The sequence below is a fragment of the Bos indicus x Bos taurus genome, chromosome 13, assembly GCF_003369695.1.
Source record: "Bos indicus x Bos taurus breed Angus x Brahman F1 hybrid chromosome 13, Bos_hybrid_MaternalHap_v2.0, whole genome shotgun sequence".
Classification (NCBI taxonomy): domain Eukaryota; kingdom Metazoa; phylum Chordata; class Mammalia; order Artiodactyla; family Bovidae; genus Bos; species Bos indicus x Bos taurus.
Window position 1 is genome coordinate 3,995,361 of NC_040088.1, and position 14,743 is coordinate 4,010,103.

The following is a 14,743-nucleotide window of genomic DNA, read 5'->3' on the forward strand; positions in this document are numbered from 1 at the left end:
GGATGTATATCCTTGGCAGTTTTAAGTGGGATGAGGGCTTTTTCCTCCCTTGCAGTCCCTGCTTTCCCACTGGCCTGCATCCTGCCTGCTCCGTGCCTTCAAACCACGTCTTGACTTCATGTCTGATGTCAAGAACATCCATGGCCTGGAAGCAGCCGCATGAATCCTGTGGGCCGGTGTTTCCTGAGGAATTACTCATTATCTCCTATTTTAATTTTGTCCCAGCCATTATTTTTCCAAGTTCTAGGGCCGTGGGCTCTGCTGGAGTCATTTGAGGGTTGAGTCATCATCAGATAGTCCCGGTATCAGCTCTTCTAGAAGCGGGCGCAGTATGCCCGGTCCCTTGCGTTGCGAAGGGCTCTCATGTGCAGACTCACGTCATAGATTACAAGCCGTGACCCCTGGCTCTGCCCACAGCAAGAGTGGGGTGTATGTCTGGGATACTGTTGGATGGGCACATCTGTCGTATTTTAAAATGGCTCTCTGTCCTTCCCAGGTAATACTTTAAAAAATCAGCAGTCGCCTAAGGCATTCAGAACAAATGCATGTTAAAGCCAGGGGGTAGATCCATTCATCTGTAGTTTCACCACCCAAAGACTCACTTGCTCATGCCTGCCTTTTCAGGGAATTTCCCTTCTGTTTTTTCTGTAAGCATAAATGAGTGTAAATAGCCACACACATTTTTATAAAATTGACATCAAACTCTACCTAAAACTTTGTAAACTCCCACCCCCTCCATTGAACGACAGGTATGCTAAAAATATTCTCCTGCCATTAAAAGATGACTTTTATGATTTTGATGTGCGCTTGGCGTTCTGTGGGAACAAATGCAGCGTTATTTAATCAAACGTCCCTTCTTGGACACGTGGATTGTTTCCTGTCTCTCACTACGAACAGTGAATCCGTGCATGTCCATCTGTGTTAGTTGTCTTTAATGAAACCCAGGTTATTTCGCGGATGTTCCTGTTTCCTGGCCTGTCTCCCTCTCTGGTTTTGCTGAGTGCAGCGCAGGGCCGTGGGGCTAGCTCACCTCTCTGCACAAACCTCACTGTCCTCTTTTCACCAAACGCCTCTCATCCTGGAGCCATCTTACCCCCGGGGACGTGGGGACGTCTGGAGACATTTTTTGGTTGTTACAACTCAGAGGGTGGTGCCACTGGCGTCTAGTGGGTAGAGGCCAGGACAGCCTCCTAACAAAGAAGGTTCCAGCCCGAATGGTCCTCGTGCCAGGGCTGAGAAACTGTTCTCAGGTGTCCATCTTTTCTGCCTGTTGTTTGTCCAGTTACCTGATGTGAGGAGGTTTGCCCTCAGTTACAAAACGGTTCTCAACTTGGTTTAGTGACTGTTGACACTTTTTTTTTTTTTAATTTTCTTTATTTATTTGGCTCAGTTGTGTCTTGGTTGCAGCACACGGGCCCTAGTTATGGTGCTTGGGCTTAGCTGCTCTTCAGCATGTGGGATCTTAGTTCCTCGAACAGGGGTCAAACTCGCGTCCCTTGTATTGCAAGGCGGATTCTTAACCGCCAGGCCACCGGGGAAGTCCCTGTCAACCCTCAAACACCTGTGAGCTCGTGGGCGGAACTGAGCAGCATCTGAACAGTCACAAAGCCAGGTCTGGTCTTTGCATGAATCTCTCTCCTGAGAAGGTCGGCCAGGCTCGAGAAGCCGGCTTCCTTGGGGCTTCTGTGTTCGGCTCTGGGCTGCTGGTTTTGTTGTTGTTGTTTTACAAGATGTTCCATCGCCCTTCCCACACCCTTCCCACGTGGCGTGCCGAAGTCGGATCATTGGTAGAGACCCAATGACCCTTGTCATTGTCTGAATAAAAGAAGCCTTTGGACAGGTGCCAGAATCAGACCACAGTGGAAAAAGATGAGGCCCCCGAACGAGGCAATGCAGCAGGCAGATCTCTGTAAATTTACAGTGTGATCTTGCCATGATATGGGAACAGGGTAACCTTGCGATGAACTCGGTGGGAGGAAGTGACTAAGCGAGGAGAGAGTTGGTGCAGCATTTATATTGGCCGAGATGCCCAAGCTCTTCCGAGCCCCTTCTGGAGCAGACGAAGCTGGGGTGGGGGCATCGTTTCCCACAGCGCCTTTTGGGTGAAGGGGAAATGAAACAAAAAGAGAAGCCTGACGCTTTCGTGTTCAGACCCCATAGCTGTCTTTGGCCCGGGTCACAAGCAAGCGCAGATGCAATCCATCAAAGAAGCGACCTGCATTTGTAATGCTGCTAAGCAGGTGCCTCTTTGTGGCCTGTGGGTGCTTTTACGAGTAAGCATGCTGTTCGAAAAGATGGTCAGCGATCAGAGGTGCTCAGAAGTTACTTTAGAAGGTGAAACCACTGATTTGGCACTGAGAATTTATTTCCTCTTCCATGAAGAGCTTAGAGACCATGCGTTCTGGGCTCCCCGGGGCAGCAGAACTGAGGCTCGGGCGGCGGTGGGTTTGCTGGTGCCCTTGCCCGTCTCCACTGCTTCCAGGTTCCCTGTGACGAAGGTCATTGAGGAAAGAGTCATGGGGTAAGAATCAGCAATTTCACCATCAGTTCCTTAAAGCCAGGGTTTCTCAAGTTCCGCACTATTGACGTTTGGGGTCGGATGATTCTCTCTTGCGGGGACTGTCATGGGCATCATAGGCCGATTGTTGTTGTTCAGCTGCTAAGTCACGTCCAACTCTTCGTGACCCCATGAACTGTAGCCTACAGGCTTCTCTGTCCATGGGATTTCCCAGGCAAGAATACTGGAGTGGGTTGCCATTTCCTTCTCCAGAGAATCTTCCCCACCCAGGGATCGAACCCAGGCCTCCTGCATTGGCAGGCGGGTTCTTTACCACTGAACCGCCCGGGGAGCCCCTAGGATGGGTAGCAGCATCCTTGTTCTCTAGCCTTTATATGCGGGTAGCACCTCTGGGTCGAGACAGTCAGATATGTGCCGGGACAAGTTGGAAGTCCCCTGGGGACAAAGCCACCCTCATTCAGACCCCTGTTTTCTACGAGCACTGCAGCTGAGGGTCGTGAGGAGTTACTGTCACTCCAACAGGAATGATAACACTGGGCCAGAAGTTTTGTAGGTGTTGGCCCTTTGCTCCCTGCTCTCTGTAGATTATCTCCCTTAAGCCCCAGCAGCCACGTGGTAAGAGTTGTTAGGATCCTGGCTTCACAGAGGAGGACAGTGAGGTCTAGAGATGAGAAGCAGTCCGTCCAGGTGCACACAGCCGGGAGCTGGTGCTGGGTCTAAGCATCTGACGCCTGGGCTGCGATGTCACCCTCTCCCCAGAACAGCTGGTCGGTGTGCACCGAGAATCTGTGTACCTTCTTCTCTAGCTGACTCCTCGGGTTGACGGCTGAGTTAGGGTCCCGCTGGACCTCATCTAGGGTCCACCTCTACCTAGATCGGTGGTTCTCAGCTGAGGCGCTGTGTCCTCCAGGGGATGTTTGTTCATATCTGGAGAGATTTTGGCTGTCATCATGGGGCCTGCTGCTGGCATCTCGTGGGGAGAGGCCCAGGGATGCTGCGGGAGATGGTTCAATGCACAGTCCAGCCTTCTGGTGGCAAAGAATTCTCCAGCCTCTACCTAATGTTAACATCACCGAGGCTGAGAAGCCCTGACCCCGAGAATTATCTTACTTCCCGAACTCTTTCCGACACTGGCAGCCCTGTGTATCAATTTAAAACAGTCTTACAGCATGGGAGTCCACTCCTGCTAGAATAGTCATACCTGTAAAAAGTTCTTCTGCCCTTTTGATCTTGCTTCCATCCTTTAACGATCTTCCAAGTGCTTTGAGTTTTCTTCTGTTTTCTGTGGCCTTTGCCCCAAAGTGAGCTCCCCCTCTGTCTCGCTTTTCATCTCTGGCCGAGTGAGAACGCACAGCGACACCCGCGGCAGAAGGACAGTTCGTGCAGCACCGCTCGTGGGCAGCGGGCGCTGGCGCGGCAGGCGGGCTCCTCCCGTCTATTCATGCTTCCCGCCCCTCCTCTAGGATGAGTCAACTGGGGAGATCACGTTCTACATGAAGGGAGCGGATGTGGTCATGGCAGGCATCGTGCAGTACAATGACTGGCTGGAGGAAGAGGTACGTGCCGCGTGGGACGTGGAAACGGGCCCTGGAAGCACGTTCTGGAGCCCGTCCCTTGTGTGGAATGGGGGGTGGGTGCCTGCGTGCATTTTCTGTGGCCGTGTAACAGGTCACCCCCAAACTCAGCAGCTTAGAAAGATGTGTTGTTTCTTACAACTTCTGCGAATCCACGCTTCAGGCACAGCTCAGCCAGGCCCTCTGCTCAGGTCTCGGGCCGGGGTCAAGGGGTCGCACAGGGCCGGGGTCTCATCTGAGGGCTCAGCTGGGGCAGGACCCGCTTCTGAGCTCACTTAGCAGTTGGCGGCGGAATTCAGCTCCGCAGTGGCTCTTGGCTGGAGGGAGCCGTGTTCCTCGCGCTGTGGGTCTGTGCGTAAGGCAGCATACATGTGGCCCTGGCTTTGTCAGAGACGGCAAGCACAGGAACAGGTTAAACAGAAGCCGCCTTCTCTGAAATGACCTTCCCTCACCTTGCCATGTTCTGTCTGTCGGGAAGAAGGCCCTGGGTCCGTTGCATCCTCAGAGCAGGTGATCATACAGGGATGTGGGTACCAGGAGGTGGGCGTTGTGGGGCCCCGATCCCAGGCTGCCTTGTCCAGGTTGTGATGTGGGAACTGGCCATAGCCTGGAGGGAAGGCACTGCCCGTGTCTCAGGCCATTTCTGTGTCATCTCCCAGCTCCAGGTGCAGAATTCACATTTTAAATTCAGTAAGAATAAATTTCTAATTAGCGAGATAACAGTCCCACATGCCGACAGGGGCCGGGCAGGTAACTCGGATGACTGAGACGGGCCGGGATGTGTTTCTGGCAGAGTCCCACTGTGTGTATGAAACATGTGGGCACGTCCTCACCTGACACTGTGTTTCATGGGAACAGCTGCCTTGTGGCGTCATTGACTGTGGTCATCTGGGAAAGTGCTTTTGTCAGAGGTTCAGTTTTTCCAACGAGCCAGAAATATCCACATTTAAGTCAGGCTGCGTTGACTTCAATTTTGAACCCCTTTTAGAAGGTTTGCTCAGGGAGACAGCTTTAGGAGGAAGCAGTGTTGTGATTTGCCAGGGGTCCTCCCTAGACTGGAAGGGGGTCCCATCTGCTTCAGCCTCCAGCCATCCCCAGGGAGAGGTGGGGACTCAGAGCTCTCAGCACGGCTCTCCACTGACCGCGGTCTGCTTTTCAGTGTGGAAACATGGCCCGGGAGGGGCTCCGGGTGCTCGTGGTGGCAAAGAAATCTCTAGCAGAGGAGCAGTATCAAGACTTTGAGGTAAGTGGGCTCTGTGACTTTTCTGTTGGCTTTGAGCCCCACCCCCCTCACCATCTTCCCTCCCTTCCTTCTGCTCTGGCCCAGGCCGATGTCATTTCCGAGCACACCAGGTTCTTCTCTCTGCCTAGAACTCTCCTCCCTCGTAGCCCCCCTCCCTTGCTGCCTTTGGGTCTCAGTTCAAATGCTTCCTCCTCCGAGAAGTCTTCCTGGCTCCCCGTCTAAGGCAGTCCCACCTCATCCCTTCCCTGTTACCCTGTTGAGCTTCCTTCGTTTGCATTTATCAACAGCTGTAATATGACGACTTTGTTTATGTGTATATTTCAACGCTCTTTTTAGTATCTTCTTTTTGGAATAAAATCTTCTTGAGAGCAAACTTTATTGGTCTGGTTTGCTCTTGTACCCCAGCACTTAGGGTAGTCATTGTAAATCTTCTAGGAAATTTGAAATGAAACCTTCAAATTTGAAATTGTAAACTTTCTTGGGGCTCTGATGTTTTTTAAGCTGTAGAAAGTGTTGGCTGTGAACTAGGTCATTGACTTTCACAGCCAAGGCTTCCGGTGTAAATATGTCTTGTTAATTGTCATCCTGTCCCATGGACTGTGTGTTCCTTGAGGGGGGGTCCTTGTTGTACCCCCTGTCCTGGCACAAAGCTGAATGACCATATTTATACATGCCTGGAAGGGAGAGAGAGAGCAGGCTGCAGGGAGAGGCTTCTGGGGCCCTTGTCCTGCTTCACCCGGAGAAGCTGTGCTTGAGTCTGTCCCTTTCACATGCGTGAGCTCTCTGTGAAGTTAGATTTAACAGGAGTTCTAGCCCTGACGCATTCTGCCGTTTTCTCAACTTTAAAGGCATATGCTTTGAAATGACCATATCCTTGCTAACCGTATAAAGGGGGGATAAACGGAAGGGTTGGGTCAATAGTCTTTGGAAGTGGGACATCATCTTTAGACAATCTGGTTCTTGGTTACAGTGTATGTTTATGGGGGAGAACCGACTGTTTTTTGAGGTCTGCTGCTGCTGCTAAGTCGCTTCAGTCATGTCTGACTCTGTGCGACCCCATAGATGGCAGCCCACCAGGCTCCCCCGTCTCTGGGATTCTCCAGGCAAGAACACTGGAGTGGGTTGCCATTTCCTTCTCCAATGCTTTTCGAGGTCTAGAGTTGTGCTAATCCTTGTGAAAACTCAGTCCAGTTGGAGCTATTATTGTCTCTTCATGGAGGAAGACAGCTGAGGCTCAGAGAAGTTTAGCGACCTGCTGGGAGTTGCACAGCAGGTGAGCGCAGAGCAAAGGCTGGGACTCTGGTCCCTCCACCTCCGGTGTCTGGGCTGATGAACTTGGAAGGAGGCCGAAGATCTCAGTTTCACCACTTTGAGGTTCACCCAGGGCTGGGGCCCCTGCCCTGCGTGGGCCTGGCCTGCCCACCCCATGGCGTGACCGTGGTCCCTGATGTGTCCCAGGCCCGCTATGTCCAGGCCAAGCTGAGCGTGCATGACCGCTCCCTGAAAGTGGCCACGGTGATCGAGAGCCTGGAGATGGAGATGGAGCTGCTGTGCCTGACGGGGGTGGAGGACCAGCTGCAGGCGGACGTGAGGCCCACCCTGGAGACGCTGAGGAACGCCGGCATCAAGGTATGGTGAGCCTGCCGCCTGGCAGCACATCCAGGCTCAGACGAGTGGTCTCTTCAGCGGAGGGTGAACATTAGAGATGGGGCAGAGGCTGGAAGCCATGACAGGGAGCACAGGGAACCGGGTTTGGACGGCGACCTGCAGCGCTCCATCCTTCCTGCACTGACAGCCCGCTTTCAGAAGACGTCTTGCGTGTCCTTTCGCTGGTGGCTGCCCTCTGCGTGCTGGGTTCCATGAAGGCAGGACCGGGAGCTTCACCTTAGCTCAGGCCCACAGTATCCTGCACGCTTGGGGTGTCTGTTACATGCTGTCGAGTGGCCGGCCAGCCATCTGTTTTATGGTCTAGGTGAATGAACGGCCGCCTGGCAGAGTGACCGCCCACCCCAGCACCCTGCGGTGTTCACGTTTTCATACTCTCCTGTTTCGGAGCCAGAAAGTTCATATCCAGTTGTTTAATCTGGAGAGGCCAGTAGAGGGCGTCTGGGGAGCACGCTCCATCTCAGTGGACCCAAGAAAGGGATTAGCAAGCTCTTGGGTTACAAGATGAAAGTGTTAGTTGCTCAGCCGTGTCTGACTCTTTGGGACCCCATGGACTGTAGCCCGCCAGGCTCCTCTGTCCATGGGATTCTCCAGCCAAGAATGCTGGAGTGGGCTGCCATTCCCTTCTCCTGGGGATCTTCCCAACCCAGGGATTGAACCTGGGTCTCCTGCACTGCAGGCAGGTTCTTTACCATCTGAGCCACCAGGGAAGCCCTATGGGTTAGAGGCTCCTGAAGATAACGTAGGTTAGCGGCTTATCTCTACCCAACCACGTCCTGGGGCCCCCGTCTAGCAGGCGTCGTTATGAGCAGGACGGTGTGAACAAGAGACATGAGGCCTGCGGCCATAAACCAGCTCTGGCCACCTTCTGGCCCACAGGGGCCTCACACGTGTGTGGGCGTGTCTCATCGCAAACCAAACCGTCCCTCGTCTTTGGCCCACAGGCCTGGTTCATTGCAAGGAAATTGCCAGCGAGATCCCATTTCTGCACAAAGTCTGACGTCGGAAAGGCCCATTTCTGACGCCTTGGGGCATGTGTTTGTTGCTGCCAGTTCCTAAAACCTCTCCTCTAGGAACCTGGGAGATTCCGAGTTTCTGCCACTGGCTTTGTCCTGAAATTCTTTTACTCCTTAAAACCATTCTCTCCAAAAGAGGTGTTTTATTCATAGAGCGTGCACTGGACTTTTGCTGGTTTCCATTGTGAGAGGGGAGGGCGTGGAGTGTATAGTTAGGGGTCTGGCTAGCTTGTCATGAGGGTCTAACGTGTGGTCTTTCACAGGCCGGGGGGCATTAGAACTTGGGAACTTCCACTTCACTCCCTTCCCGGGTGCAGCCCCCCAGGCCGTGTGAGGTGGCTCCAAACGCAGGCTCTCATGCCGGGAACCACAGACCTGGGACTGGAGCTTCCCCGTGGGGCCCCGCCTGTGCTCCTGCGAGGGATGCAGCCTCAGTGCGCTCAGGACTTTCCATGGTTTTCTGGAACTCTAGCCTTCCAGCTCCTGTCCCAGGGTTTGCTCTCACAGAGAACCCCGAAGACTGGCACCAACCTGGGATCCCATAAAGCAATATTGTTATTATTTGTAATTGGAGGATAATTGCTTTAAAACCTTGTGTTGGTTTTTGCCACACATGAGCGTGAATCAGCCAGTGGTTATACATATGCCCCCGCCCTCTTGAACAACAACACAGCTTTTAAGACCAGGTGGGAGACAGAGGGAGAAGACTGACACACTCTGGGGGTCAAATCCAGAGGCAAGGGGCCCCCAGCAGGGCCTGGTGCCTCGTCCTGGGGGTTCAAATCCTGCCTCCCCACCGACGACTTCTGTGGCCCTTGACTGGTGGCCTGACTTCACAGCACCTCCATTTCCTGTCTCATAAGGGTGTGTGAAGGGACAGTGCCCTGAACACGCACAGGGTTAAATGCCCAGAGCTGAGGCGGTGCCTGGCATGGTGAAGAACCTTCATGGCTATTTTCTTCCCTGCTCTTCCCCTCACGCCAAGGTGTCCCTGCCCCATGACTCTAAGGTGCCCGCACCCCCACCGCCCCTCCTGGGAGCAGAGAGAACAGAGTTAAAGAGTGAACAAGCGGAGCAGGAAGTACATTGGTTTAGACTCTGCAGATCTGGGTTCTGGGCCTGGTCAGGACAGGGGCTAGCTCTGTGACTTTGGGGGGCTCACCTACCCTCTCTGAGCCCACAGCAGTGAGACGCAGAATGTTCTGTTACAGGGTGATGAGGAACTTGGCATGTTTACCGTTGGCAGTTTACAGCTAGGGTAAAGACTCCCTGGCTCAGACAGTAAAGAACCTGCCTGCAGTGCAGGAAACTCAGGCTTGGTCCCTGGGTTGGGAAGATCCCCTGCAGGAGGGAATGGCAGCCCACTCCAGTATTCTTGCCTGGAGAATATCATGGACAGAGGAGCCTGGCGGAGTATACTCCATGAGGCAAAGGAGTCGAACACGACTGAGCAACTAAACACTTCCATTTTCAAGCCCCCTGAGATCACACAGGGGAATCCGACTGTGTAGAAAGACCCCATGTAATGTGGCAAATCAGTGTTTCTTGTAGGACATGGAAGCAATCCCCCATCCATACGGCCTTCCCCTTCATTGAGATATTTACTGCTTTAAGAAAAATTCCCAGAACGGGGGTTAGGAGGGCAGAGGCTGGGCTCCATGATGTCTGCCGAAGCACGTGCCAGTTTCCCGAAAGTGCTGCACCAGCTTTTGCTCCTCCAGCAGCAGGCACACAGGGTCTTGAAGCCATTGAACCAGGGCTTTCCCTGCAGTGCTTCGGGGACATCGTAAGCCTCGAGGTAGTTGGAGCTGATCAGTTCAGCGCGATGTGTTTGGAAACCCAGCTGACACTGGCGACAGGCCGGCTTGAAGGCTCACCGAGGGGACATCTTCCCTGCGGTCATTTCAGGTTTGGATGCTGACGGGGGACAAGCTGGAGACGGCCACATGCACAGCAAAGAACGCACATCTGGTGACCAGGAACCAGGACATCCACATTTTTCGGCTGGTAAAGCACTCTCGCTTCGGGGCCTCGTGGCGGGGGCGGGATGTTCTGTTTGCCCTGTAACCTCATAATCTCACGTGGGCCCCTGTAGGGGGACGGGGAGGACGTTACCACCTAGGGTGGGGGAGCTCAGGGCACTGGTTTGGGAGGACTTACTGAATGGCCCAGGTGAGGCTGAAGGATTCCTTCCGGAGGTGGTGCAGGGGCTCCTGGCGACCGCCTCGCGTTAACCCGTGCTCTTGACCTGCTGGGGGCCGTGGTCCCTTGGAGAAGCTGACGGGATCCAGATAAGCTCATACGCGTGAAACTGTGCATATGAGTCTAGGGTTTCACTGAACCCTTGAAAGCCAAGTCCTTGGGTAGGAAATAAATTTGAGATCACAGATACTGGCCTGCCTTCCTGAAGGAAACCCTTGAGGGGCCTTTAGAAGGAGGCATGGTGGGTGGCAAAGGAGAATTCCCTGCCCCGGTGGCAAGCCCTCGGCCGAACAGTGCAGGCGAGAGGAGCCCCTCCAGGGCTCGAAGCTGAGGGCTGATTGGCTTTACTGAGTCGTGAGGCGAGAGCCACCGGGTCTCCTCCGGGGCTGAATATGGTGGTCCTACGTGTCTGCCACCAGAGCCACCAAGCCAAACACCTGGGGGTTCTCTAGATGTTCTAGGGGTCTCCCCACACCGCCACCCCTGCCTTTAGTCCATAGCACGTTGAAGCTTTAAGAAATCTAGCGGTTTCTGGAATAGCCCAACGAGCATCACACAGAGGCAGATACAGCAGATCCTCATTATTCATGGATTCTGTATTTGCAAATCTGCCCACTCATTAAAATTTATTTGTACCCCCAAAATTAATACTCGAGCTGCCTTCAGAGTCGTATACGGACATGTGCAGAGTGGCGTCGCCTGCCGAGCGGGTTCCCAGCTGAGGTGGAGTCAGGCGACGCGCTGCCGTCTTGTCTCAGCCCTCGGCTGGACGCAGGGGGCCTTTCAGTCTATTCAGTGCCACCTGGTTTTTTGGCATTTTTGTGGGTTTTTTTGTTAGCAATCTCACGGTTTAAAATGGTCCCCAGCACAGAGCTGAGTACTGACCATGTCCCTGAGTGCAAGAAGGCCGTGACACACCTCCCAGAGATCAGCTTCCTTCAGGTGTGAGTTACAGTCCTGTTGGCCATGAGTCTAGTGTTAATGAGTCAACTATACCTATGTATATTACTAAAAAAATTTTTTTGAGGTACAGTTGATGTACAATGTTATATGTTTCACATGTGCAACATTTTGGTTTATAGTTTTTTAAATGGTATATGCAGAAGGAAATGGCACCCCACTCCAGTATTCTTGCCTGGAGAATCCCACGGACAGAGGAGCGTGGCAGGCTAAAACCCATGGGGTCGCAAAGGGTCCTACATGACTGAAGCACCTTAGCACGCACTGCATTTATAATTATAAAATATTGGCTGGATTCCCAGTGTTACACAGTAGAGTCTTGTAGCTTATTTATGTTATACACAGTTGTTTGTGTCTTTTATTCCTTTACCCCTGCCTTGCCCCACCTCTTCCCTCTCTTCACTATTCACAGTTAGTGTGTTCTCTGTATCTGTCTCTTTATATTCATTAGTTTTATTTTTCAGATTCTACACATAAGTGACAACATGCAGCATTTGTCTTTCTCTGACTTATTTCAGCAGTATATATTTCCAAAGATGTCTTTAAACAGAGACACATAGAAATCAAGGTTATGTAATGACCGATGGACAAAAATATTGTGACCAGAGGCTCACAGGAGCCTAGCCCTGTATCTCCCCCAGCAGTGGTGGTTCAGTCATCACTGAGTGTTCACAGCGACTTCACAGAATGTAACTGTTGGACATAATGAGAACACACGGCATGCTCTAGGATTCTGGTGGACTATGGCTGTGTGCTGGTCACCTATTTTTTTTAAATAAAGTTTTATTTAAATGCAAGATCTGCCCATCTGTTCCGGATTGTCTGTGCTGCTTTGGCAGTGTAGGGGCGGAGTGGGTAGTTGTGGCAGACTGTGTGGCCCACAGAGCGCATCATACTTCACAGCTGATTCTTTGTGGAAAAGCCAGCCGCCCGGCTAGGTGCCTGGCTTCTGAGGCCTGCTCTGAAATGGACAGGCTGTGCTCCTCTAGCCAGGCTAACACATCCGGCCTGCGTCCGTTTCCTTGCACATACAGTAGAGCCTGGAAGAGCCCTTGTGAGAAAGAGGGGGTGAAAGTGCAGGAAGAGTACTTAGAGCAGTGCCCGGCGCAGAATGAAAGGACACGGGCCTTTTGCTCTTCCCTTGATTATGTGGTCCCAGCCTTCCTGGGGGAAAGGCGAGGGGACGGTTGGTGTGCAAACCCCCCTGATGCCCACAGTCACAGCAAACGGTCTGCTCTGGCTCGGGGGTCGGTGGCAGGGGAGGGTGGGGTTCCAGGCCGGGGGCCCCAGGAAGTCACCACTTGTTCCCAGCGGCTCAGAGCGCAAGGCCTCCTTCACTGTCTTCCCTTCCAGGTGACCAACCGCGGCGAGGCGCACCTGGAGCTGAACGCCTTCCGCAGGAAGCACGACTGCGCGCTGGTCATCTCCGGAGACTCCCTGGAGGTGGGCGCGGGGCCCGCCGGGAGCTGCCGTGGGGGCGGAGGGGGGGCCGTGGCCGACCAGCCCCTCTCCCCCGCTGCCGCCAGGTGTGCCTCAAGTACTACGAGTACGAGTTCATGGAGCTGGCCTGCCAGTGCCCGGCCGTGGTCTGCTGCCGCTGCGCGCCCACGCAGAAGGCGCGCATCGTGCGTCTGCTCCAGGAGCGCACCGGGAGGCTGACCTGCGCAGTAGGTAGGCCCGCGGCCGCGCCCGCTCACCTGCGGGGGACGGGCCCGAGGCTGCGCGTGCCCCTCCAGGGGACGCCTGGTGACCTTTGGGGGACGGCCCGCGGCTGCGCCTGGCCTGCGGGGGCGGGCCCCCACTGCCACACGCTTCAGGTTCCCAGGCCCCTTGACCCAGGCCATGGCATTGATACCCCTTCCCCCCTCTGACCCTGTTTCTGTCATTATTTTCGAGTACTTTGCTCTGAGAAAGCGTCCAGAAGGACGCTGAGGGCGTTCCGGGTCTTCCTCCTCGGTTGGTGCCTTGTTCACTATTGACACCAGCACAGCAAAGCCCCGGAGGTGAAGAAGACCACGCTACGGAGAGGGGTCTGGGTCCAGTCTGCAGGTTTTCCCTAGCTGGGGATCCACGGGGGTCTTAGTTTGCCCATCGGGAGCCCGTCTGCTCATTGGTAGAAAGAGAGGACCCGCGGCTCCCTCAAGAGGTGCCTAGGCGGATTCAGAAGGGCGGTAGCCTTCACGAGGCACGTGCTTCAGTCGCAGTAAGCCGGGTAGCATCTGTCATCGCTGCTGCTGATGGGACCCCCACCCCTTGGAGGCAGGCCCCGAGGGGCTGTAGACCCCCACGCGGCGTGGACATAGCCCCCTTGCTCAGTCAGCCAGCCAGGCCCCTCGGCCGGTCGCCCGGTCCCTCTGACTCAGCTCCTCTGCCGGTAAAAGAAGCTGATGCCGCAGGCTGTTGGAGAGACTGAGTGGACAGAACAGGACAGAAACTTAGCCTGCGACGGGAGGCAGCAGTGGACGAGTCTGTAAAGTGACCGTGAAAGGCGCGGTCGTGTTTCTCGCCTCTCCCTCCTTGCTGACCTTCCTGTCTGGTCTGTGCGCCCCGCAGGCGATGGCGGCAATGACGTCAGCATGATCCAGGAGTCAGACTGCGGCGTGGGCGTGGAGGGAAAGGTGAGCACGGATGGGGCGAGTGCGCTGATTTCTGCCCCGGGGTCAGCGTTAGGGCATTAGGTGGTGGTCGTGAGGATGTCGGAGGGGAGCCGCTCTGCTCCAGCGGCTGGGGTTTCTCTTTCCCTCCGAGATGCAGCTTCGGTGCTTCTGGAAATTCTCTATTAGAATTACAGAGCATAAGGAACCAGGTCTGGTAATTACCTAGTGTTACTACCTGGAAGTCAGAGATCCGTGTCCCGGTATCTTACAGACAAATGCTGTCTTTGCTTGCCCGGACCTAATCTTTGTTAGTGTCTTGCTACATTCTTAGGGAGCAGCAAATGCTTCCCTGGTAGTGTTGTCAGTAAAAGCCTTAGTTTCGCACTGGGGGTCCTCTCTCAGGGGTTATGGAAGAACGGGCATGGTTTGCTCCTCCCTAAAATGCTGTGGCAGCTGCGAATTTTTAAAGGTTGTGTGTTACAGTCGTTTTTCTTTTTCCTTCCCTGTCAGTTGTGTGCCTTCCACTGATCGTTTGCCCTGCCCTGTCCTTTGTGGCTTGAGATGACCATAGGCCAGAAGGTTGAGCCCACATTTGTTAGCTCTGTGTGTGGAGTGAGAGTGCGGAGGCCTTGAATGAGGGCCAGAGATGCTCTCTCTGCATTTTGTCCCATACATTCATGCATCTGGATTTTCCAAAAATGTTTTTTTTTTCCTTTCCACCTTTTTCCCTGGTTTTCTGGTTCTCATCCAGTTAACAGCTGCTTGAAGTTGCAGAGCTAAATGATCCTTGAAGAAGACGCTAGGTCTGAAATCTGTGTGATTCCTTTAATGCAGGTTGTAAAAAGCACAGTTGAGGTTAACAGATGGAATTCTTTACACGATGCCGTATAGTACGGGAACATTTTCTCTTCTGTTAAAAGTTACAGTCTGCTTCCTTTGTTTTCTGGAGAATAAAAGTGACAAGTGCT

The 14,743-nt window shown here is 53.7% G+C and overlaps 1 protein-coding gene across 4 annotated transcripts in view; it reads left to right on the forward strand.

The window, feature by feature from the left end:
* The window catches only part of ATP9A (ATPase phospholipid transporting 9A (putative)), a 122,686-nt gene that overhangs the window by 91,234 nt on the left and 16,709 nt on the right, over window positions 1-14,743 (forward strand). For all 4 annotated transcript variants that reach the window (XM_027558250.1, XM_027558252.1, XM_027558251.1 and 1 more), the window contains exons 16-22: window positions 3,982-4,074; window positions 5,252-5,335; window positions 6,794-6,964; window positions 9,925-10,023; window positions 12,532-12,621; window positions 12,705-12,849; window positions 13,732-13,796. In XM_027558250.1, coding sequence (XP_027414051.1) covers window positions 3,982-4,074; window positions 5,252-5,335; window positions 6,794-6,964; window positions 9,925-10,023; window positions 12,532-12,621; window positions 12,705-12,849; window positions 13,732-13,796 — 747 coding nt within the window. The remainder of the gene's footprint in view (window positions 1-3,981; window positions 4,075-5,251; window positions 5,336-6,793; window positions 6,965-9,924; window positions 10,024-12,531; window positions 12,622-12,704; window positions 12,850-13,731; window positions 13,797-14,743) is intronic.